We start from the raw sequence: 24,374 nt of genomic DNA on the forward strand, positions 1-24,374 counted from the left end.
TTCTTGAATTTACAGCAGTCAAAATAGATTCCACTCGATTTCTGATAGTTTTGGCAGGAGGCTCAACCAGCTATGGGAAGGTTGTGTGATGTTGACGGGCAGCAAAATGGGTTCGTTTTCTTTGCAGACAGCATGAGGCGGGGTGAACCATATTTGAGAGGGATTACACGTGACCTTAAGTAGCCGGTACGCGGTAGGCCCACATTATCTTGCCATGGCCCCGTGAATCAAATGCGTACCGGCGGGGCGTTTGGACTTGTCACGTAAATTACGTTTTCATTCGAATGCGAGAACGTTCAGCTCCTGGGATCGACAAAGAGACACTACGGGAATTGCCTCTTTTGGATGAGCTGCACTCTGCACTCTGGAGGCCATGCAGAATTGATTTTTACAAATATAAAGGTATTTCTCATCGCCGGCGTTTCACCCAGCTCGTCATGTTAAAGTTCTCTGGCCTTGGAATGTCATTCCGGAATAGTGCTGATCGCACAGAGCAGTGGCTAGACTCCCCGGTCCCGCCAGAATAGTCTTGACAGTTTAAGCGGGATCGCTGCGATGATATTGTATAGCAACTTACTTTGGCCCCAAAATGAATGCTCGTACAGCCTGGAGGATGAGAATTTCAAGTCTAGACGGCCGAAATTTGGTATCAAACCCACGCTGCTTGTTGCCAAGCCACATGTGAGGGTAGTCCGATGATTGAGGTCCATAGCGGCCTGGACTCTAGTGGCATGGGTCTAATGAATGAAAGCTGTGGTGGGATGGCTGAAGCGTTAGGCACCAAGCCTTAGGGCAGGTGCCTTGGCCAATGTGGACCTTGGTCCACAGCCAGAGGTCTACCGAGGTTTTCAGTCCACTACCTGGCGTCCAAGCTAGCTTTGCAGCCATGATTGCCTGAGTTCTTTTCGGCATACGCTTTACAGGCGAGCTCGAAATCAGTTTCACTTTTTAACTCTCTTCTCTTCTCTTCTTTCTAGAACTCTATTCTGAAAATATGCTAGTCTTCATTTGATCTAGTCTATCGCAGGTTCTTGAAATGTATTGTAATAATGAGGCTGCAACTTTCCAGAACCAAGATACAATCGTTAAAATATAGTGAACAGTCAACCCCAAGGTTCATCACTCGGATCAGAGCGATCCTTAATACGGGAGCTCAGTAAATATAGGATAGAGCTTCTTTGCCCATTCACTCATAGTGAGGGCAAGCGAAAAGAAATCCTACCTCTCTGAGAATATGGGTTACGTAATCAAGACTTTCGGTTCTTTATGGATCACTTGATAGCGGGGTATATGGGACATCTGATCATGAACTTCCCGCCCTGCTCAAACCACCTGCCCAGAATCATGGCGGCTTCCACATCCTACAATGGGATAAACTCTGAAATTCAAGTTGCACAAAACTATGCTCCTATCGCTGCAAACTTCGGTGAGTAAGGAACCAAATGACGACTCCAACGGGACGTGGCTAATACTTAACTGCTTCCAGTTCAACTAGAATCGTCTTTGAATCAAGCATGCCTTAGGGATTTGCGTACGACCAATCCATACGACGATAAAAGCCGCATCAAGAATACGAACGGAGGGCTGCTCAAAGACTCATATCGCTGGATCTTAGACAATGCGGAATTCAGACAATGGCAAAACAACCAAAACAATCGTCTCCTCTGGATCAGAGACGATCCCGGCACCGGCAACACAATGCTCCTGTGTGGTATCATCGAAGAAATGACACAATTACATGGAAACACTGCGAATGTCTCATTCTTTTTTTGCCAAGCCACCGACGTGCGATTTAACAGCGCTACTTCCGTCTTACGTGGTTTGATATATTTACTTGTCCAAAAGAATCCATCCCTTCTCTTCTATGTGCGGGCTCGGTATGACTAGGCCGGGAAAGCCCTCTTTGAAGATATAAATGCGTGGGATGCACTCTCGACTATCTTTAAGGATATCCTAAAGGACTCGTCTTTAAATGGAGCCTATATCATCTTTGATGTATTGGATGAGTGTATAAACGGTCTTCGCCCCCTTCTGGACTTGGTTGTGTAGGAGTCATCGGTTCACCTCCAGATGAAATGGGATCGTCTCTAGCCGTCACTGGCTTGAAATTATTGAGCGTCTTGATATTGCGGCCCATGTAACTCCTATCTCGTAAGAGCTGAATAAGGCATCTGTGTCCGGAGCTGTGAACAAGTTCATTCAACACAAGGTCAACGAATTGGCGAAAGTCAAAAAATATACAGACAGCACCCGTGATAGGATTCGCCGTCACTTATTGCTAAACTCGCAAGGCACGCTTCTGTGGGTAGCCTTGGTCTGCCAAAACCTTGATAGAACGTCACCAAGGCACGCTATCAATAAGTCAGAAGCATTCCCTCCTGGGCTGAATGCTTTGTAAGGCCGAATGATTGATCAGATTCGCCGGTCGGAAGATGCCGAGGTTTTTAAGCAGATTCTAGCTATTATATCAACAGTCTTTCGACCTATCACGCTTAGCGAACTAACATCATTCGTTGAAGTGCCGGATAACGAATATGGTGACCAGGATTCCCTCTCGGAGATTATCGCAGTTTGTGGCTCATTTTTGACATTACGAGAAGATACTATTACATTCGTCCATCAATCCGCAAAGGAGTTCCTACTCCGGGAAGCTCTAAATGAGATACTTCCTAGAGGTATAGGAGCTAAACACCACATGATTTTCTCGCGATCTCTCAATGTGATGGCCAAAACACTTCGGCATGATATACAGTACAACGGCACACTTCACTCGCATTTTGAGTTCAGCCCTTCACCGGTTTGCTACCCCCAGGGCGGCCCAGTAACCTCAACCTGCATCCCCCCAAGAAACACCAAATCTTGATCAACTCGGTGAGTGGGAAGTAAGTAGACCAGATGATGAGTTTCCACCGATCTTTATCCGTTATAAAATCGAGTGGAAAGTAAAGGGTAAAGGTTAAAAACCGGTTCAAGTGGGCAGACACAATAAAGAACGTGACCCTGACTCCAAGTGCCTGTTTGCCTTCAGTCCTGAGGGTTTGGTTGGAGAAGGTGCTTCAAGAGCAGATCCCACGTAGCCGAAGGGTCAGATCGGATGGCATGCTCGTAGCCATGTCGGTAGAAGTGCTTTATAATCGTTCGAATAAGCTATGAATCAAAACGGAAGTGAGTAAAGGGGGTGTCATCAGTTCTAATTGGCTGCAGATCTGAGTTATAGGTCATCTTATAGTTGGTGACTTATAGGCATTTGTGACACTGCGGTAGTATTTCGTCGCACTATAGTGAATGTTACTAATTAAGCCTGAGCGTGTCGGGTGAGGGGAGACTCATATTAATCCTCCGGAGCTTACAGTTTCTGCAAGCCCGACGCGATTTTTTGTGCGACTAACGCCGTCAGGACTGGTTTACGAAATCCGATTGATTTTTATGGCATCTTTCAATCTGTAGAGATATTTAGTGTGCAAAGGAGAATGAAGAAGGGATCCAGGTTCGGCTCCATCTGAGTGGGACCGCGATTGTGGGTTTTATTCGCCAAGTAAAGTGTAGCATTGCATAATTGGTGGAGAATAGAAACGCGCTAACCCGCAGTCGTATTCCCCAGTAGCTCCAGCGTTTTTCCCGGCTTATAAACTTAGCAATATGGAAATAAATTCCATATCTCCGTCCAAAATACAGTCTGTAATCACTCCAGCAGAACTATAAGTACTTCAAGTTCCCCATTTCCCAGCTGAGAAACAAATCAACCCACTATTGACAGCTGACCACTTTGACGAACTTTTCAATTGGTAGCCATTACCAATTAATACCAATATCAACAACCTCAATATGCACGTTTTCGTTACTGGTGCCACCGGCTTTGTCGGCCAAGCTGTTGTTCAAGAGCTCCTCGATGCCGGCCACACCGTCACCGGACTTGCTCGCTCAGAGGCGTCGGCTTCATCTTTACAAAAGAAAGGTGTCGAGGTAGTTCGTGGCTCTCTTGGAGACATAGATTCGATGAAGAGAGCAGCGTCGAAGGCCGATGGTGTCATTCATCTTGCTTTTGATCCTGATTTCACCAAATTTGCCGAGAACGCCCAGGCTGAGCGTACGGCTCTTTTCGCTATGATAGACGCTCTTACAGGATCCAATAAGCCTTTGATTTTCACCTCAGGGACCATGGCCTTGGTAAAAGGAGAGGTGGGAACAGAGGATAGCCCCGCGGAGACAAACACAATATTCAGCGCCCGCACTGCCACAGAGCAACAGGCACTCGATCTTTCGTCCAAAGGTGTGCGTGTATCTTGCGTTCGTCTGTCGGTCACTACTCACGGCGATGGAGACAAAGGATTTATCTGGCAAATGGCTGAGTTAGCGCGTGCCAACGGTCAATCGGTTTATGTCGGCAACGGCCTTAACCGATGGCCTGCTGTTCATCGCCGCGATGCGGCCCGCCTGTTCCGTTTAGCTCTCGAGAAGGGTGCTGCAGCGACTAGTTATCATGCTGTTTCTGAAGAATGTATCCCGATGAAGGATATTGCGGAGGCTATCGGAAAATCCATGCGTCTTCCGACTGTTTCTCAGGATTTTGAGACCGCTTCGAAGCATTTTGCTGGTTTTCTGGTTTATCCTGTCAGTGCCGACAATCCAGCTTCCAGCAAGAAGACCAGAGAGCAGTTGGGATGGTCACCCTCTGAGCCAACTCTTCTTGCAGATATCGAGGCCGGCATCTACAATTGAGATCTGCAGTATGATTTGGCGTTTGTCCCACTTGTACCCAGTGTGGAATTCTACCCTTCCCTGTGTCAAAATCGGAATAAAAATGTCTCGTATTCAAATTGAATTAGAACCTGTTTTTAGGTGGCCTGAAAAAATCAAGTAAAAAAATAAAGGTCCATTTTTATATGCAGTGTATCCTTTCCAATGAGAAAATTACGTGTACATTGCTTACATCCCAGGGAGATCGTTTCAAATTTGCGGTCGGTCAACCATGAGCCATTATCTCGGGGTCCGTCTCTTATGGGGTACCTCTAATCGGTCCTCCCCGACCCGTCTATTGCTGCAGTGACGTTAAGTAACATCTCAGCTTAGGAGTCTCCTTACTTTACTAGGAACAAAGTAGGGGCCAAGAACTATCAACAACGCGTGTTGTTGCGATAGAGAAACCAATCTTATAGGCCCAGTGAGGCCTGATGTACTAAACAGCTCAAGCTATTTATGGGTTTAAACCGGAGACGAGGTGATACACGCGATCTGCGTATGCATAAGAACAAATCTGGGCTGGGCTTGCCCATAAATTTCAGAAAGTGGAGAGAGGATTTTGTGAGTAGCCAAGCATGGAGAGTTTACGAAGCGAAATGTCGAGTCAAAAAACTGTACCTGAACTTGATTTGAGGCGTTCCACCCCTCCGGAGTGTTCCGTCGGGGTTCAGAGTTCCAGCACTGGTGCCCCAGACTGAACCCAGGAAGGCTAAGCTGAAAAGGGCAAATTTGGCTTGGCTGATAGACCGCGAGGCTCAAACAGCGCCACCAAATTACTCTACCCTATAACCAATGAAAGGCTCTAAATACTCGGCGCTATTTCCCACTTTCACCATATTGTTTTAAGCGACCTTTGAGGCGCTCCCAGAGGGTTTTAGTCGCTTTAGTGGGGACCCATAACTTCCAGCGGCCTCCCTGCTAGCTGTTTTTTGTTCCCTCTCCCCCATATCATCTCGACGCAAAATGCGTCTTCTTCGAACAACCTGTGTCATTTTTCTGACTCTATCATCGGCTGTTTTGGTTGCTGCAACAGAAGATTCAAATTATGATCCTTCATACAACTTCAGACCGTACAATGTGACGATGAGTGCTCTTTATAATTGGGTTGGGTCGTAAGTAATTGGTGTCTTCCTAGGAATCAATGCTAACAGATTGATCAGGTACTACAATGGCACAACGCGCGTTGAGTTCTTGCCATACACTGGACTCGCAGCTTCCAACAGCTCTTTGTGTCCGGTCTTTCGCAACGAGATCATCATAAAAGAGTATCCAACTGTTCTCGGCCTTACAGAGCCAAGCAAATACAACACGGCGAATGACCCCGTGAATGCTATGATTACACTCTGGCCTCCTGGATTTAACTTCTCTAACGTGCCTCCAATCGGGTGGATTCAGGATATAAGCGAATTCAAGTCCTTACAGTGGTACCTATGGTCTTCAACGTGAGTTAAGCCAACGTATCATAGGCTCACATACTAATATTACCTAGTCCTCTCTACAAAAGCACCTTCACCATGTCCGAATCACCTAAGCTGCTAAATGACTTTGACTGGTCACTTGAAAAAACCCAAGAGCCACCATTCAATCTATCAGGTACAGTGATCGACGATGAGTTCATTGGGGAATTTCCTCTCAATATGACATCGTGCAATAGGACTGGGGAAGTCCCATGGCGTCTCCAGCCGATTGCTTGGAACTCGCCTTTTAACGGCGTTAGGTACCCATATCCGACTATCAGTTTACAGTTCGACCATCAGAGCGCAAATATTTCTTTCGAGGGCTATTTTTCAGGCGAACGATATTATGAGCAAGAGGGGCTACGGAATTCAGGAGATTCAATTTTAGTGGGTAAATTTGAGTTGACATTTTTGGGTGCCATCGATAGCTACCACTCCGATGTTCTTGAGAACGACACTGCTACCCCGATCTGGCTACGTACTGTTGGCTTTCAGAATAACTCGTTGAACGTTGGTTATGCATTAGTGTCAACAGGTAGCCAGCTAATAGGGTCGCTCTCGTTGGCTACTCTTACTTTTATCGTATTAGAGGTAGCCTTATTCTTGTCTTGAAAAAGACTGCCTGAAGTATATTAGGGGCCCCCATCACTTCTTATTATGTGACGAGACCGGAATTCAGCTGAAAGTTCTATATCGTGACGCCAGTTTTCAGTATACTAGTTAGACTTCCGCAGGACTAGACCTGGCGTTCACCCATAAGTCAACTCCACCCGACCAGCCCCACGGGTGGGTAAGCGGCCAACTTATCGATCCAGAGGGAAGACCTTGGCACAGCCCGCCCATGTGCCTAAGGAGTCCGCCTGTAGCCCACCCGTCTCAGTTCGTTGGGCGGGCAGGTAAGCACTAGCACACCCATGTGCCCGCGTAGGGCGGCCCGGGCGGCCCGTTTTCGCCCACCTCGTGCATTATTATTAGGCCTCGGCAGGACCCGCAGGTTACCCAACACCCATTACCCATTATGCGCCAAGAGCGAATAATAGGTAGCATAGTTCTACCTGTGGGTTGGGACTAGGTTTTAAAATCAAAATCAGGGTACCCATTTGGGTGTTTGGGTATAGTGACATGCGAATAGAGAAAGTCGAACGACTGCTCTAAAGTAACGCTACGGTCATTAGCGAAATCTGCTTCCTCGCCTACATTAAGGTTGCTCTTTTCGATTGTCCTGGCTGCTGTCCTCTCCACTGGCTCACCATTCTAGCGTCATGTGTTCGATTGGGGCCGCCTCGGATTTGTCGTTAGTCTTACCATCACATTGTACGGGATGTCGTCACTAGAGCTTGTTATTATTCTAAATTCTGACGACTGAAAGCCTCTCATTGGCTCCTTAGGGATTGAAAATTTGCAACGCCTTATCTGGACAATGAAGGCTTTTCCCAATGTCCCATATACTAAAAAAGAAATAACTCATCCCAGGCAGATGAAGTCAAAGGTTTTTTCTCTGTTGAATCTTACAAGGAAATTAAATCTTTGGGAATTGTCCATGAAGTTCTTAGGCGTGATAATATCCTTTGAAGTAAGGAGCTAAGATGAGCCTTAATCATCGATGTACAGTTCTTTAAAAATGCCGACCGAATCGGCAGCCACTCCAAGACAGTAGCCTAATTCGCCCAGTATATAATTTAAGCCTAGTAGAGATACAAAGACACAAAGCTCCGCTTGATGTTTGGATTGGCATGGATGGCTACGAGGATGGTGCATACAGCATAAGGTCGATAGGGACGAACCAAGAAACATACCTACAGGATAACCCTCTATTTATTTGCATCTCTTCGGCCTACCAGACCGAAGACTGGGCTTGTAACGTAATTGGTTGAATAGTGGACTTGAAGAGATGATATATTTCGGCCTGGGAAGTGACTCGCAATCTGGGACCATGGCATTGCCTCTCTTTCCTTCAGCCGCACGAGTAGCGCATTCTCGTCTGATGTGTACGGTACTTGTTTCCCTGGGGTAGCCGCCGTGTGGGCCAGAGAGATCATCGGGCTAGGTTCGGGGACGAAAGTAAAGAAATACGCCGGGTTCGGGCCAGAATTTGATTCGATAGTGAGGAGAGCACTTCCGCGTACGCCCTGAAAATCATTGGAACATTGAGATGAAGCGGATGTGGATGGGTTCGAAGGATCGCGAAATGGTCTGATTGAAGTTCTTCGTTTCTTTCTTCTTTGAGACGGCTGTAAAGTGGTGACATCATCTTGGTGATGGCCGGTGCCTCGACCTGAGCGGAGTCGCCTTTTGCATACTGCCGCAGCGGCTCTGGTGCTTGTTCTGGAAGCAAGGGGTTCCAGGACGGTGGTGGTACAACCACAGCTATGGATGGGTGGCGCACCGGGATCTCGGATCTCAAACTCGTTCGAACATGAGCAAATTTTGACGCAGAGCGAATATTCGGGGAAACGAAGGGCCCGGATGGGGTTGGATGGTCTTCAGCAATGCTTGAATCTCTACTATGTCCCGGGGCATTGTCTGCACTAGAACATCGATCTTCGCTCGGGTCAGATGTCTGAGTTGGCTCTGTTTTATCTTCTGGGTCGCCAGGATGCGGACTGTGGAAGGGACCCGTGATGGATAATTTCCGCTTGGCTGATTCTTGTTGGGAATTACTCGCCACGGATAGGTCGCTCAAGGCACCGGTTGCTTCTTCGGGCGCAAACACGGGCGCGGTCCCACAGGGCACGCACGAGAGTGGAGATGTCTCCACTTCTTTGTTATCTGGAGGAGCGTCTGGAAAGAGATGAGTCAGACAGTGCGGGTATGATGGCCGACTTTCACCCCTATAAGCTGTAAGTTGCGCCAACTTACCCGATAAATCGTTTCCCTGCATATCAAGAAGAGTGTGGTTGGTCTGGCCCTGAAGGGCATGGAATTAATTTGGGGGAACCTGTCGAGAACACTGACTCTGAAAGAGCCCGTGTGGAAGTTCCCCGTTCCAGCAGAATATTACAAGCACCCGGCATGATTGTTGTCGCTGGGGGTTCAATCTCTTTCGTCATTTCAGGCCAAGTAGGACTGTTGATCTCAAGGTCAAATATGTTCCACTCATGAGTTGCACCACTGAGCGGGGGTGGCTGTCCCAGCGGTACCGCACACGACCCCGGACATAAGCCGAATCCAGCCTGAAAAGCCTTCGTCTATTATACAATACCTTGAAATTCGCGAAACGGGACATGCGGCAGCTGATAGGGGAGGTGTACGTTTGTCAAGGTCTTTTCGATATATTCAACGACGTCACACGACCTCTGGGCAGCGGAGTTATGTTGTTGGCTCGTGAGAAAAATCTTGATGGCGCATTACAGACCCAGGCAACTTCGGCTCTTGAGCAAATCAACCGCATTGTGACCAAGTTCAAGCCGCTCATGACAGGTAGGACAGTGGCCGCCGTGCTGACAAAACCTCTTAGAGTCTTTTCTCCCAGAAATGCGTTTGCTGCACATAACTTCAACGTCACCCAAGAAGCTCCAGTGAAGGAGGCGATCCACCACTCCGATTGTCTGCAATCCGAGAAAGAAGACGTCGTTGACTGGGATTTCTGGCTCACCCCTAAAGTTCTCAGTGGAGAAGGCCCGCCACCTTTTGGATGAACGATTCACGACAACGTCGCAGACAAAATGGCTCTTGTCGCAAAACCTATATCTTGCTATTTTATAGCCAATACCAGGGCTATCACGCTTTCAGCAGAATACTCCAGGAGTCTTACCCTAATATATAGCTGAGTGGACAGGGCTTTAAGGATTGCATTAACCAGTTATACTACCCGGACGCATCACAGACTGTATATAGAATCTAGAGACTCTTAATATTATACTTAAGTAAAAATATCTTAGTCTTTAATTATATACTAACCTTATATACATAGAGTCAGTCTTTATACTTAGGGCTATTAATACTATTATATAGAGTAATAGATATAGACTAATATATTATATATCATATTTATTAATACTTATTTCCTTTAGCTTTACTAAGATTTATAGCTAAGTATATAGATTATTTTCTAATCTCTTCTAATACTCTATAGTATAGTATATTAATCACCTAAGGGATTATAAGATAGCAAGAAGTTAGGCATTTCGTGGATCTCTTAATATAACTATAAAATTAACTATTACTTTAGTAAAAAATCAGCTTAAATTTTCTACCTTAATACTACTTTCTATTAACTAAAATTATAGGAAAATATCAAATTAAAGTAAGAGGAGTATACTTAAATTAATTCTTCTAGGCTATAATATAAGCCTAGCCTAGGAGCTAGAAGGAAATATTAGAATAACCTAAATATAATAGATATAGTAGAGATTAAACTAAATTAGTTAAAGGTAAATATCACTAACTCCTGTCCTATTTGATTAGTAGTTTATTAGGATAGGCTTAGGTAATATTAGTTTTATACTTAAGAATATAATAGTATTAGATTCTATAATCTTAGTAGATAAGATTAATATAGGTATTTTTATAATTAATTTTATTAAACTATTACTAAGGATAGAGTAGGAAGTTCTTACTATAAACTCTTTACTAATAATATAGTTTATTATATCTTCTCCTATATTTTAAAACTTAAGAAGACTACTCTTATTTACTATAATCTAAATAAGCTCTTAACTAGCTTATTAATAGGGGCTATAGATAGTTATATTAACTAAATCTATCTTAGTATACTTATTATATCTTATTATACTAAGATCTGGTAAGTATTAGTAGAATTATATTATAGATAATCTATATATAGTTATATTTATTAGAGTAAGAAGTACTATTTAATTCTATAATAGCCTCTAAGGATCTTATATAATCTTATATACTATTTAAGTAGATATAGTATAGATTATCTATATCTATGATCTCTAAGATATTACTAAAGATAAATAGGTAAAGTATAAAGAGGAGTATAGAAAGATATATAATAGAGACTATGAATTTTATATATATAATCTATAGAGGAGATTAATAATTTAGTAGTAGTAAGATATTTTAGCTATTTATATATTTATTAGGAAGTCTTATACTAGGTAAGATTCTTAAGGTTATTAGAGATTTAATTAGATATTTTATAGTAAAAGACCTAGGTTATTTAGAGGAGATACTTCTAAGATCTATAAAGCTATAATATTATTTTATAGAGAGAAATAGAATATTTTAATAGAATAAAGTTTTTATTTAGATTTTTAACCTAAGTATAATTATTATATATACTATCTAAGGTACTATCTGGAAAATAGTCTTAACTTAATATAAAATTAAGGTTAGAGTATATAATTATCTTAAAATTAAGGTAATACTAACTTAAAGACTATCTTAATTATTTATAGGTATAGAATGATAATACTATCTTTTTTAAGTATAGCTTAACTAAGTAAGTAGGGAAATTATTTAGACCTATCTTTTACTAAGAAGTAAAGATAGTCTTAGTTTTAAATAAGATAAACTAAAAATAATAGTATATTTAAAATTATTTTATTATATCTAATTTCTTATATACTATTTAAGATCTTAAAAGATAAGAGTAATTAGTATTCCTCTTAAGATTATATATCTTATCTAATTATATCTAGGAATTAAATATTTATTTATATTAGCTCTATATCTATTTATATATTAGGATCCTCTCCTATAATATTTTATATTATATTTATATATTATATCTTAGAGATCTATTCTCTTAGTAATATATATATGATATATATACTCCTAGATCTATAATAATAATTATGATTTTTTAGGATAGTATTTTTTAAGTATTAGTATTAAGTAATCTAAAAGAAGACTTAGTATATATATAGATCTAGCTTAAGAGGATCTATACCTAAAATTAAGACTCTTATTAGTATTAATTTATTACTATTAGTAGGATTAGACTTAGATATAAGAATTATCTAGAACTATAGATTAATATTACTCTAGGTTGTTGTGTTAGTTAGGGTATCTAAGTATATAATTATTTATTTAACTAAGTAGTAGGTAGGCTCTTATTATTTATAGTGATCTTGACTTTTTAGAGATTAGGTAGTTATATAATTATTCTTTTGTAGAATATGGTATTTTTTACCTTATAAGGATTTAATACTATGGTCTATACTGAATTTTTCTCTGTATATGTCTGGAAGGTCTTTTTATGGTAATGTATGATTTTTATCTAACTATTATAGAAGATACTCTTCTTCTTATCCTAATTAGCTTAAAATACTATATGAGGATATTATGATTTTTAAATTAATGCTAATAGGATTGTTATAAATGGTTATTAAAGGGACTTAGCTAACTTTTAAATGCTCTCTAGGGTTAGTAGTAAGTAATTTTTACTAGGGAAGTTAGTCAAACTTTTTTGAGCTAGAATCTATTCTATGGATTAGTCCAATAAGCTATTCTAAGTATTTTATAGCTAAGAAGCACTCTATATTATATACTTTTACTAATTCCTGATCTGTAGAAATCAGGTAACTAATTATGCAGAAGTGGCCTAATTAGGGGGTTAAACCCTATTAATCCCTTCTTAAATATTGCTGAATTAGGCTAGAGTCCTTTTATATTATTATCTAATAAGGTTAGATCCTGTCCTAAGTAGGAAATATCTGGTGTATATCACTAAAGTTGGTGCTTGTTAAAAATATATATTTTCTACCATAATACTATATTACTACTCTTACTAACCTAATATATATATATATCTTTGTAATCCTATAAAATTAACTAATTTAAATATACTAATTCTTTTAATACTATAATTAATAAAAAATATTAATATTCTTGAGTCACATATATATATTTATATAGTTTAGACCCATATATTAGGCCCATAGGTCCCCCCATAGACTAGGGTTTACACATATCTATATAGGCTCAATTTTGAAAACATTAGATATTAGGAGCTCAGCTATATAATAAGTAAGACCACTTCTTATTAAGATACATATCTATTTAAACTAGAGATTAACCATATAATAATTATATTTATAAAAATTATTTATAATTTAGAAGAACACAATCTATAAAACCCTTTACTTCTCTACAAAGTAAATAATATTAACCAAGAGATAAGTAGAAAAGGATCCTTATTAGTTACTCAAACAACATTTTATAGTAAGTAAGAGATCTTAGTATTAGAATACATAATCAGGATAGTAGTCTATTAATTAATAAGCTCCTTATCTAATATCTATTTATCTATCCATTCTCTAATATCTTTTCTAACACACAGATAAAGACTATACTAACTAATTCAGTAACTAAGCTTAACATATAATCCATAATTATAATACTTAGGAGGGATCATATATACTACTCTAATTAGGATTAGCATAGGTAACAAAAAAGCCAACTTCTAGAGGAGCAACACTTTCTCTATTATATATCTTACTAATTACTAAGAGCCCTCTTAGATTAAGTAAAATAAGTTCTTTATATTTTATAGGTTAAGGGCTAGCTTTTATATTATAGCTTCTATATTCTAGTCTATGATTATTATATAATACTAAAAATCCCTTCTTTATAATCTCTATTATAGTTTAGAGGTATTAAAAGAGGAGATTTACTATTATTTATTCAGAGAGAGATATAAGGCTAGGTATATAAGGAGAAGATTATATTAATTTCCGATCAACCTAACTCTTCATAAAGATACTTTAGATCTAATTATATTAACTTAGCTTAGTTCCTAATCTATACTAGCCTTATATTATAATAAGTATTAAGATTATTATAAAATTTTATTTAATATTATATGATTTCTCTAAGATGATATCTATAGTAGTAATATATATAGTAAGGAATAGATCTAGTATAGCTAGTATATCTTTTTATCTTTAATATTATAAGATCTTAGCTTATCTACATATACCAAATATATCTTATAGTAGAAACTAGGATAGGCAGAAAAGATATATATAATATATGGTAGTAGTCTAATAAATTATTTAAAAGGTACTTGGTTATAGGGGCTATACCTAATCTACCATCAATATACTACTTACTCAAGTTATTGATTTACTACTCTTATATTAACTAAAATCTAGATAATACAACAGTGATCTAGTTAATAAGTAACCCCTAGTATACTTTTATTCTTCTTATTTCTTAAATTAAGCCATACACCCTTAATACTAAGCAGCTTCTTTACTAAGGAAGTATTACTATTATAAGCTATAGCAATAAGATATATATCCCCTAGTTGGTTATTCTAATAATTAATATCTAGCTAGTTATTATCTAGAAATAGATCTACTACTAACTATCTATATATCCGGAGTATAAGCTATAGGAGATTATCTTCTTTCTTCTTATTTATATTAATCTAAATCCTATTAGTACTAAGTAGCATTTTCACTAACTTATAGATACTATAATATATAGTAGTTCTAAGAGGACTATATCACTTATCTCCTTAGATATTTAGATCTATACTTAGTATATATATTATTATAAGTATATAAGAAATAATTTAGATATTTCTGTAAAAATAAGTATTATAAAGAGCTATAGTCTACTATTCTAGTCTAGAATAACCACCCTTAATATTTATATCTAATCTATTATTATAGAGAAAATATTTACTAATATTATTATACCCAAGCTCTATAAATAGCCAGAAGGTAGAGTTACTATAGTAGTCTGGGTAATTTATATTAAGCTATTTACTATTTAGAAGTAGATTAAGGGCTCTAAGCTAGCTATTAATAGTAGTAATATATAATACTATATATCTATACTGATATCTTATATAGAGATTAATATATTTCTACTTAAGTAAGATTTTAATAACTTTAAGATAACTAAACTATACTACCCTTATTAATAGTGTTTTATATTCCAAATTAAGTATATTAACATCTATACCTAGCTCTAAAAGGAACCTCATCATATTAGCATTATTAAGACTATTAGAGTAGTCTAGAAATAATTAATCTATACTCTAGCCATCCTAAAGGATTTTGGATATTAATAGTATTAGCTAGGTATATAGTAGTATTCTTACTATAATTTTATTAATAGATTTACCTTATATTAAAGCAAAATGAAGAGGTATTATATTATCTAAGTCTATAATAGAAGGGTCTACACCATAATTAATAAAAAACTCTACTTTCTTATAATCATATATCTTAATAGTATATTATAGTATTATTTAGCCTAGGCTATCTAATTAATCTATCTATATATTTATATACTCTAATATATTAAGAAATCCTTATATATTTCTTTATAAAAACATTCTTAAGAAATGAGTGTGGAGAGCTATTTCTATAGATTAGGTTAGATATTAGTGACTAAAGGTAAATAATTAAATAGAGTATGATCTATTATATTAAAACTTCTTAATAGTCCTTAAAGGATAGGATCTATATAAGTAAAAGTTCCTAGATAAAGGATAATAAATGGTAGATAGTAAATTACCTAAAATAAGACTATTATAAGACCTTTATATCTTTATACTATTCTTAGCTTATAATATTTATCCTAGAAAAGGGTAAAGCTATAAGAAAATATCTAATTTCTATTATCTTATAATTTATCTCTTTTAAGGGTTTCAGAATCAGCCTCTATAATCAGGAGTTATATAGACTAGAAGCCTATATATAAAAACATAGTACTTAGCCTAAGGATACTATATATAGATCCCTAAAAATATATTTATAATCCTAGGATCTTAAATAAGTATTCTAAGATTATTAGAGCTCCTAGGATTATTTAAGATAATCCTTATACCTAATAAACTATAGATAGGATAAGTCTTTAGGATTTTAGGACTAATTTTATATTTACTAATTCTCTATCTTATTTTATATACTAGGCCTTATTATTTCTTATTACTTCTATTTTATTACTTAAAACTATAAATTTATTATCTTTTTCCCTACTTACCTATTATAATTCACTACTATATTAAGTATTAAAGCTAAGATAACTATAAAAACTTATGATTATATAGAACTACCATTATTAGATCTTTCTATTAAGTAATCTTTATATTTTAGTTATATAAGTTATCTTAGCTAATCTCTATAAATATTATCTAATCTATATATCTAGGTATTTTTTTCTTTATATGAATCTAAGCTTAATGAAACTTTATATAGGTATTAATAGGTTAGTTTAGAGATAAGTGATTTATAATGACTCTCTATAGTATTTGCTAATCTACCTAACTAATCCTTTTAATAGCTACTAGAGATAGGGGTAACCATATACTATTAAACTTTCTTTATCTAGTATTAAGTGGTTATAAGCCTCTGTGGACTACCCTCCTTAATTTATCCTATTTTTAAAATTACTTATATTAGTGAGGTTCTATTATAATCTCTAATATACCTCTAGTTACCTCTTTATGCTAATATAGATATAAAATATAAGAATTTGTAGTAGCTTAGGTTTATTAGGGATTTGAATAGCTTAATTCTTTATATTAGAGAGACTAAGTATTTTAGAAAGCTCCTAAATATACTTATGAAATATTTATATCCCTAGGGCTTTTTATATTTAGGTTAGCTCTATCTATTCTATCTTGTATTAATATTTATAAATAAATAAATAAATAATTTATTAATACTTAGTAGCTAAGCTAAAAGGATAACTATTACTAATCTATTATATATATTTATCTATATATATTATATCTCCTAAAAGCCTATATATAAGATCTTTTAATATATAATATTTCTAGAAAGTAGTATTATGGTAAGTTTCTTATAGATTAGTAGAATGGTTAGTAGACTAGCTTAAAGGTACTTCTTTAAGTATTTAATATCCTATTTTTAGTAATTAAAGTATATCTATTATTTATAGTATAAGGTAGTGGGTGAGTAGGGTTAGAAGAAAGAGATAGGAGTTTTGTTGGTTAATATATTTAAGTAGTCTTAAGTTGGCTTATTGCTATAGTGAAATATATAGAGGCCTATATTACCTCTAGGTTTAGTATCTATTTCTGATTATTAGAAGGCTACTTTCTACCTAGGAAGAAGGATATATTTCCTTAGTAAGTCTATATATATTATAACATTTCTATCTAATATATAGTCTATTTCTGATAATGGAAGAGGAAGTACTCTATAATCTCTTTTACTTATCTGTAATTATATTAATCTATCTCTACTATATTAATTTAATTAAGATACTTATTAAGCCTAGCTATACTAGTTTAGAGCTAGGTTAGTATACTTACTTCTTTCTATATTAGGTAATTATATAACTACTAGGTATATTTATCTAGTAGTGTGGTATTTATTTATTTTATATATCTTTTCTTATTCTTTAGTAGCTTACTACTAGGGATTACTTAGGACTATATAATATTTAGTATTATTAACTTTATCCTTAGGGTGTGTTTTTGTATGAGAGTATCTTCTTTTATTATAGTTCTGGCTTGTTCTTTAGCCTAACCTAATAGTTTATTATCTTGAGTAGTAAGGATCTAGAGGAATTGTAATATCCTTAAAATTAGTTTTACCTCTTTACTCTCTTCTTTATTTATTAAACTTTATTTTATATTATACTATACCTATTATAGTTACTCTACCCCTTACTATATTCTTGGTGGTATCTTAATATAATAATAAAGAATAGTATAAAATAGCTATTATATTATTATTATATGGTAATATCCCTCTAGAACTACTTACTTGTAAAAAAGCTAAATAGATTATTTTAGAAGAGATTTAATTAGCTTTCTGATTATAAACCTTTTATATTCCCTTTCTTTAACTAAATTTATTTTAATAAAATAGTAGAGTAGTAAAGAGTTATATAGATATAATATTATTAGGATAAAAGAATTTTTAGTACTAACTTATCTGCTATAAAAATTGTTAGATTCCTCCTTAGGTCTAATCCTATATTAAATCCTTAATGATTATAATATACTAAACTGAAATTTAACTAGGAAATTAAGGGTAATGACTAACCACTTTTACCCTATTGGTGATAAATTCTAAGCTTAAGATCCCTATTAATTAGACTAGGATTTATAATATACCCCTACCCTAGGATATTATAAACTGATACTATTATTAGAATATTAATTTAGCCCTTCACAGGACTATTACTACTATAATAGCCCTAAGCTCTTATTCTTTACTAAACTAGAAATTAATAAGCTACTCTAATTTTCTAAGTAGGAAGTATTTAGGCTAAATAATAAGATTCCTATAAGTTTTACTCTATATACTATAGTTACCCTAGTATTTTATTATATTAGTATATACTATTAGATAATACTGGTAGGATAGGTTTAGGATTCTATAATCCTATAACTTCTTTCTATTAAAGGTAATACTAGATATAGGTATATAGGCTATTTAATATAAAATATATTTAGGAAAGTTATAGGGATCTAAAGTAATATTAAAATCAAAGACTAGGAATAGGACTCTATTCTGTGATTATATAAAATTTAATAAGACCTAATAAATAAGTAATTACTAAATTTATTATAGATATGGTAAAAAGATAGGATCTAGATGATTAGTATTTATTAGGTAACTAAAGAAGGTTGATACTATTATAGGTTATCCAAGAATAGTTATTATTTAAACTATTATTCTAGTAAGGTTAAATAGTAAGGAATGGATATGATGGGACTAATAGATCCTAGATTAATTATACCATATAATATATATAGATGATTAAAATTAACTTTATTAAATTAAAGGAAGTAGAGAGGGCTAGTATATAGTATTAATTTACTATAGTTAGTAGCCAGATCCCAGATCCTAATAGTACTATCCTTAGATACTAATATAAGTCAGTTTCTATCTTATAACTAAGTAATTAAGATAACTAAATTACTATACCTCTTAAGGGTTAACACACACTAGCTAATAACTAGATCCTAGATCCTAATAGTTATATCCTTAGATACTAATATAAATCAGCTTCTATCTTATAACTAAGTAATTAAGGTAACCTAGCTAATATACTCCTTAAGGGTTAAAGCACACTAGCTAATAGCTAAATCCTAGATCTTAACAATCTCATCCCTAAACACTAATACTAATTAGCTTCTATCTTATAACTAGGTAATTAAGGTAATCTAATTAGTATACCCCTTAAGGGTTTAAAGATATATACTCCAATCTTAGTCTACCACCAGCTCCTTCAAAAACCAATCCAGTTTCTCCTACTAATAACCTAATCTCATAAGGCTTAACATAAGACTAAATATTAAAGATAAACTATATACTTAGAGGGGGCTATTTTTAATTATAAGCCTATAGTACCAAATAAAATAGGATATATCTTAAACTAGATATAAAATATCTACTAATTACCCTTTCTCCTATTATAATAATTATTATCTTAGGGGTAAGAAAGTCTTTAGTATATAAATAACCACTTACCTAAAATAAGATATTAAGCTTTAGCATAACTACTATACCTTATAATAGATCTCCTAGAATACTTAGAGCTTTAAGCTAATAAAGATATTTCTTTTATAAGAATTTAAATATATACCCTTACTCATCAATATTAAGTTCTTATATTTTATAGCATCTACTATAAAGAAGATAATCAACCCAATAGATATACCCATATTTTATAGTTACTAATAGATTTAGACTAGGTAGTATAACTTTCTTAATTAAGAATCTAAGAAATTTTATATAAAAGATATTATACCAAAATATCTTAAATATAACTTAAAAAGAATAAGAAAAGATTCCACAATATTCAGCTTCTATACCTCTAAGAAAAATACCATTTTATATCTCTTAGTATAGTAATTCCTTTATAGATTAATAGATAAAAATAATAGTATCATCACATATAATTAAAAATAAACCATAGATTATAATAATCTCTAATAGGCCTTCAAAGTTATTAGAGAGACTATCAGATAGTTTAACAAGAGAGGCTAGTTTATAAAATAAGATTAGCTAATACACTATAGATATAATAGCTAATATTTATTTATAGAGCTTAGTATCTTCTAACTTTCTAATCTAATTAATTATATAAGCATATAGAGTATTTAGTCTAGAAGAAAATACCTCTAACTTCTTAAGAGCATACCTCTATAATATTCTATCTAAATTTTAGTAGACTAAGGCTACCCACAGAAAAATACCTTATGAATTTAATAATAAATAATAGTAGATCATATCACAAGTTTTATTACTATATTTATTAATTCTTATTAGATAATTAACCTTATATTAAATAAATTTACTCACAGCTTTAGATACATATACCTCATTCCACTCTAATAAGATCAGAGCAATCTAGGTAGTATCAAGATACTCCTTAATATTAAGCCAGTTATAGCTTAAGACAATCTATTTTATCTAAGGATAAGTAGATAATATCTAAGTAATCAAGTTAAGAAAGAAAAGTAGGCCTATTATATATTCATCTAAGACATTAATAATCAAATAGATACTCTATAAGATCAGGTCCTTTATAATATTAATAAAGATCCCTAAGAGGGTATTCTATATATTTATATTATCAAATAATAACTTTCCCACTTTATTATACTATCTCTATATATAAGAGAGAAGAGATAGCTACTTCTTAATAAGTAAATATATTAAGCTATAGAGAATAGTTATAGCATTATTAATTCACACATTAGTAGCTTAGTAAAAAAAGAATAAGATATTCATAGTATCCCCAAATAATTAGCTTAATTTATTAATAATACCACATAGTAGTATTATCTTACCTTTACCAAGATCACCTCTAATCTAGAGGAGATAGTTATTCTAGTTATCTCACCATCATTAAAACTCCTCATTATTAAGAACCTAATAGTATAAATCTTTAAGTAGCCCTCTATTAGTTTTCTAAATATAATCTTTATTATAGTAAGGATCAGTCATCCACAGATCCCATAAATAGACTTAAGTTAATATTTCTAATTATACTTAAGCAACCATACTAGTTAGATACACTCTTTTAGACTCATACACTACCCCACTCATAGAACTAATTAGTAATATAACCAAGGTTCTATCCAACTTATAAGCTAGAATTTAAACTATTATATAATATTATATATACTATTATTATAACCAAGTAATTCTTAAAGGTTAGTTATAAATATATAACCAAGTTATTAAAGTACCCCACTATTAGGTAATCTATCAAGTAATACTAGTAAGTAAAGATTAATCATTTTAGTTTAGGCTCCTCAATTTATAAAAAATATAATAGATATAATCTTCTCTATTAGGGAATTTTATTTACATTAACTAATATTACATATTTATCTACCTTACATAAGAATAAATCCTATTAATATTAAAATAGTAACTTATAAGGGGTATTAAGATAGAGGTATTAATTATATTATTATTTCTAATATATTATATAGTACCTAATCATATAATATTAAATAATAATACATTTTAATACTCTAAAATAGCCTAAGCCTAATATAGACTAGTATATTTCAGGATAAAGTTTAAGAAAGAATTACTAAGAATAAAATAATAAAACTAATTTTAATCTACCCTATATTACCCCATTCAGGAGATATAGCATATATAAATAGATATATATAGTAGATTAGTAATAGTTACCCTTTTAGCTTAGCCACTAGGTATTAATAAATTATTTATTTATTTATATTACCCTATAGGAAAAGTTAGTAATAATAATATAGCAATATAAACTTTAACATTATATAATAAATAAGAACTATTCCTAAAGCAATATCAGACCTACTAACAAGAGGGCCTAAGCCCTTTCCCATAAATACCTAAGAAACTATTACTAGTATATTAGGGAAAGAACTATAGACTATAATAGCTACTAATAGCTCTAGCTTACTCTCTAAGAATCAGAAGTAAACCTAAAATAGTAATATCTTCATACCTACAAACCCTACTACTTAAATCACTACTAAGAAGGTATAGAAAGATCTAGTTAGCCAACTCCTAGATCTTTATCTTTTCAGTTTACCTACCTCTAGCACTACTTTTTATAGGTAATAATAAATTAGCATTACTAACCCTTATAATAATATAGAATACTATTATAGTTATATTATAAAATAAGTAGTAGCTAATAAGTATTATTCTATCCAAATTTCTAGGTTATAATAAATAATATATACTTAGCTAATATCCCTAAATTCTTTTACTAGGTATTTATTATCTTTATAATTCTACTTACTTAACTAGATTTTTTAGTATTAAGCTATAGATTACTTAATAATTTAGTCCAACTTTAATAATAATCTTATAGTCCTTATAAAATTCAATTCCTAGTACCCTAGGAGATAATATATTATTACTCTAGGTTTTGGATACTATAGCCTTAACTTAACCTATTCTCTAAGATTAAATAATATAAATAAGTAGTAAGGGGCTTACTAGTAGATAGCTTATTATTAGATATCTAGTTATAGGTTCTATATATCAGCCCTATTATCTATACTAGACTTTAGTTTATTCTTATATTTTAACTAACCTATAGCTATTATCTAGCCTATTAATATAAATTATAGAATATTCCTATCCTCAGATAAGCCATATGTTTCAAGGAATTTATTTATAAAACTATTTATGATTAAAGTATATATAGCTCCTAGAAACTCTCCTACCCATATAGCCTAGAAGTAGCTATATATCTCTAAGGGTTAAGTTAAGTATTTCTAGAGGTAAAAGTATCTTAATAACCTAGTTACCACAATCACCATTATTATATTTATAAACTTATATTACTTAAGAAAGAAATTTATTATAGCAGCTAGAAACCATAGTATAAGCAAAATAAGTAACCTAAGATTATTAATCCTTACCTCTATTAGACTAAAACCTATTAATACTTAAATTCTAGGGCTAAATCCCTATTATACTATATATATATACTAAGTATTACTCTCTTATTTATATAGTAGCTTCTTTACTAGCCTAAACTCTTACTAATTAGGCCATCATAAAGTTATTTTATAGTAGCTATAGTACTTCTGGAAGCTATATATTTTTAGCTAGATTTTATTAATACTATACTTTCTATTATTAATTAGTTCTTATAGCCTTTTAGGATACTAATACCTTAGTAAGACATTCAAGTAAAGATAGTATAGTAATAAATTAGCCAAAAGAAGTTATATATTTTATAATATACCTTTATATACTAAAATTCTATATATTAGATACTTATAAGAGGGTAGTAAATATCCTTTAACCATTTTCTACTAAGGATTAAGGTATTTCTAGGGGTTTTTACTACCAGATTACTACTCTTATTAAGGATATAAAATATCTAGCTAAGATATTTAATCTTATTAAATAATTCTATAACTACTTATTTACTTTTATACTACTTTAATCACCTTATCTATTTTATAGTATATAGTAATAAATAGGCTTAAGAATAATAGCTTAATTATATTTAGTAAAACTAACAGAATATACTATAAATCTTAAAGAAGGCCCTAAGTAGTAATAATAAGCTATATAGTAAGTAATTATGATTAACTTATATCCCTATTATATAAATCAAAAATGATCCTTACTAGGCTAGAAGATAGGTATTTATAATTTATTTCTTAAATATTTCTAGTTATATTCTTACTAAGCTATCTTAATTATTTAAGTTAGTATCCTAATAAAAAAAATACTAAATACTCTTATTAAATATATTACTAAGTACTTAGTTAGAGTTATTCCTAATTTTAACCTACTTAGTAGATATAAGATTATTAAGGGTTATGATAATAGTTTGGTAGCTATTATTACCTATAATAATATTCTTAAAAAGATATATCTATAAATGATTTACCTCTTTCTTAGTTTACTTATAAAACTCTAAAAGTACTTCTATACTACTTAATTTCTTCCTAATATTTTACTTATCTAATACTTACTTATTATTTAAATATATAAGAAAATAATATTATACTAGAATATTCTAATTAAGCCTATATAGATACTAAAGTAGCTATAATTTCTAGCTTATGACTTCCTTATATATAGAACTGAGTCCCTCTATATTTATTAACCATAATAGATCAAGGGCTATAAATAGAGATAAGGATTCTATAGGTCTTAAAATAGGCCTTAAGATATCTCTTATATTACTAAGTAGACTAGGTTATAACTAATCTATAAATAATAGAAATTACTTATAAATATCTAAGCTCTTTTTTATACTTTTCTTTTTATCCTCTATTATTTAAAGCTC

The 24,374-nt window shown here is 33.4% G+C and overlaps 6 protein-coding genes across 6 annotated transcripts; 4 read left to right on the plus strand and 2 right to left on the minus strand.

The window, feature by feature from the left end:
• Positions 1–1,344: 1,344 nt before the first annotated feature.
• Positions 1,345–1,887, plus strand: N7466_002989 (NACHT nucleoside triphosphatase; the record flags this gene model as incomplete). The annotated part of the gene is made up of 2 exons (XM_057162386.1): positions 1,345–1,426; positions 1,487–1,887. The coding sequence occupies 2 exons, from the start codon at positions 1,345–1,347 to the stop codon at positions 1,885–1,887; spliced, it is 483 nt and encodes a 160-aa protein (XP_057023501.1).
• Positions 1,888–3,825: 1,938 nt separating this feature from the next.
• On the plus strand, positions 3,826–4,719 carry N7466_002990 (SDR family oxidoreductase; the record flags this gene model as incomplete). The annotated part of the gene is made up of 1 exon (XM_057162387.1): positions 3,826–4,719. One exon carries the CDS (start codon positions 3,826–3,828, stop codon positions 4,717–4,719), a length of 894 nt encoding a protein of 297 aa, XP_057023502.1.
• Positions 4,720–5,703: 984 nt separating this feature from the next.
• N7466_002991 (uncharacterized protein) lies at positions 5,704–6,809 on the plus strand (the record flags this gene model as incomplete). Its single annotated transcript, XM_057162388.1, has 3 exons — positions 5,704–5,852; positions 5,901–6,182; positions 6,230–6,809. 3 exons carry the CDS (start codon positions 5,704–5,706, stop codon positions 6,807–6,809), a joined length of 1,011 nt encoding a protein of 336 aa, XP_057023503.1.
• A 1,199-nt stretch (positions 6,810–8,008) lies between these two features.
• On the minus strand, positions 8,009–9,078 carry N7466_002992 (uncharacterized protein; the record flags this gene model as incomplete). The annotated part of the gene is given in 3 exon segments (XM_057162389.1): positions 8,009–8,326; positions 8,344–8,978; positions 9,057–9,078. The coding sequence occupies 3 exon segments, from the start codon at positions 9,076–9,078 to the stop codon at positions 8,009–8,011; spliced, it is 975 nt and encodes a 324-aa protein (XP_057023504.1).
• A 343-nt stretch (positions 9,079–9,421) lies between these two features.
• N7466_002993 (uncharacterized protein) lies at positions 9,422–9,835 on the plus strand (the record flags this gene model as incomplete). Its single annotated transcript, XM_057162390.1, has 2 exons — positions 9,422–9,444; positions 9,502–9,835. The coding sequence occupies 2 exons, from the start codon at positions 9,422–9,424 to the stop codon at positions 9,833–9,835; spliced, it is 357 nt and encodes a 118-aa protein (XP_057023505.1).
• A 9,453-nt stretch (positions 9,836–19,288) lies between these two features.
• N7466_002994 (uncharacterized protein) lies at positions 19,289–19,773 on the minus strand (the record flags this gene model as incomplete). The annotated part of the gene is made up of 3 exons (XM_057162391.1): positions 19,289–19,396; positions 19,511–19,518; positions 19,695–19,773. 3 exons carry the CDS (start codon positions 19,771–19,773, stop codon positions 19,289–19,291), a joined length of 195 nt encoding a protein of 64 aa, XP_057023506.1.
• Between the last annotated feature and the right edge of the window lie 4,601 nt (positions 19,774–24,374).

The sequence above is a fragment of the Penicillium verhagenii genome (assembly GCF_028828195.1).
Source record: "Penicillium verhagenii strain IBT 33310 chromosome Unknown utg000004l_segment0_segment0, whole genome shotgun sequence".
Lineage (NCBI taxonomy): Eukaryota > Fungi > Ascomycota > Eurotiomycetes > Eurotiales > Aspergillaceae > Penicillium > Penicillium verhagenii.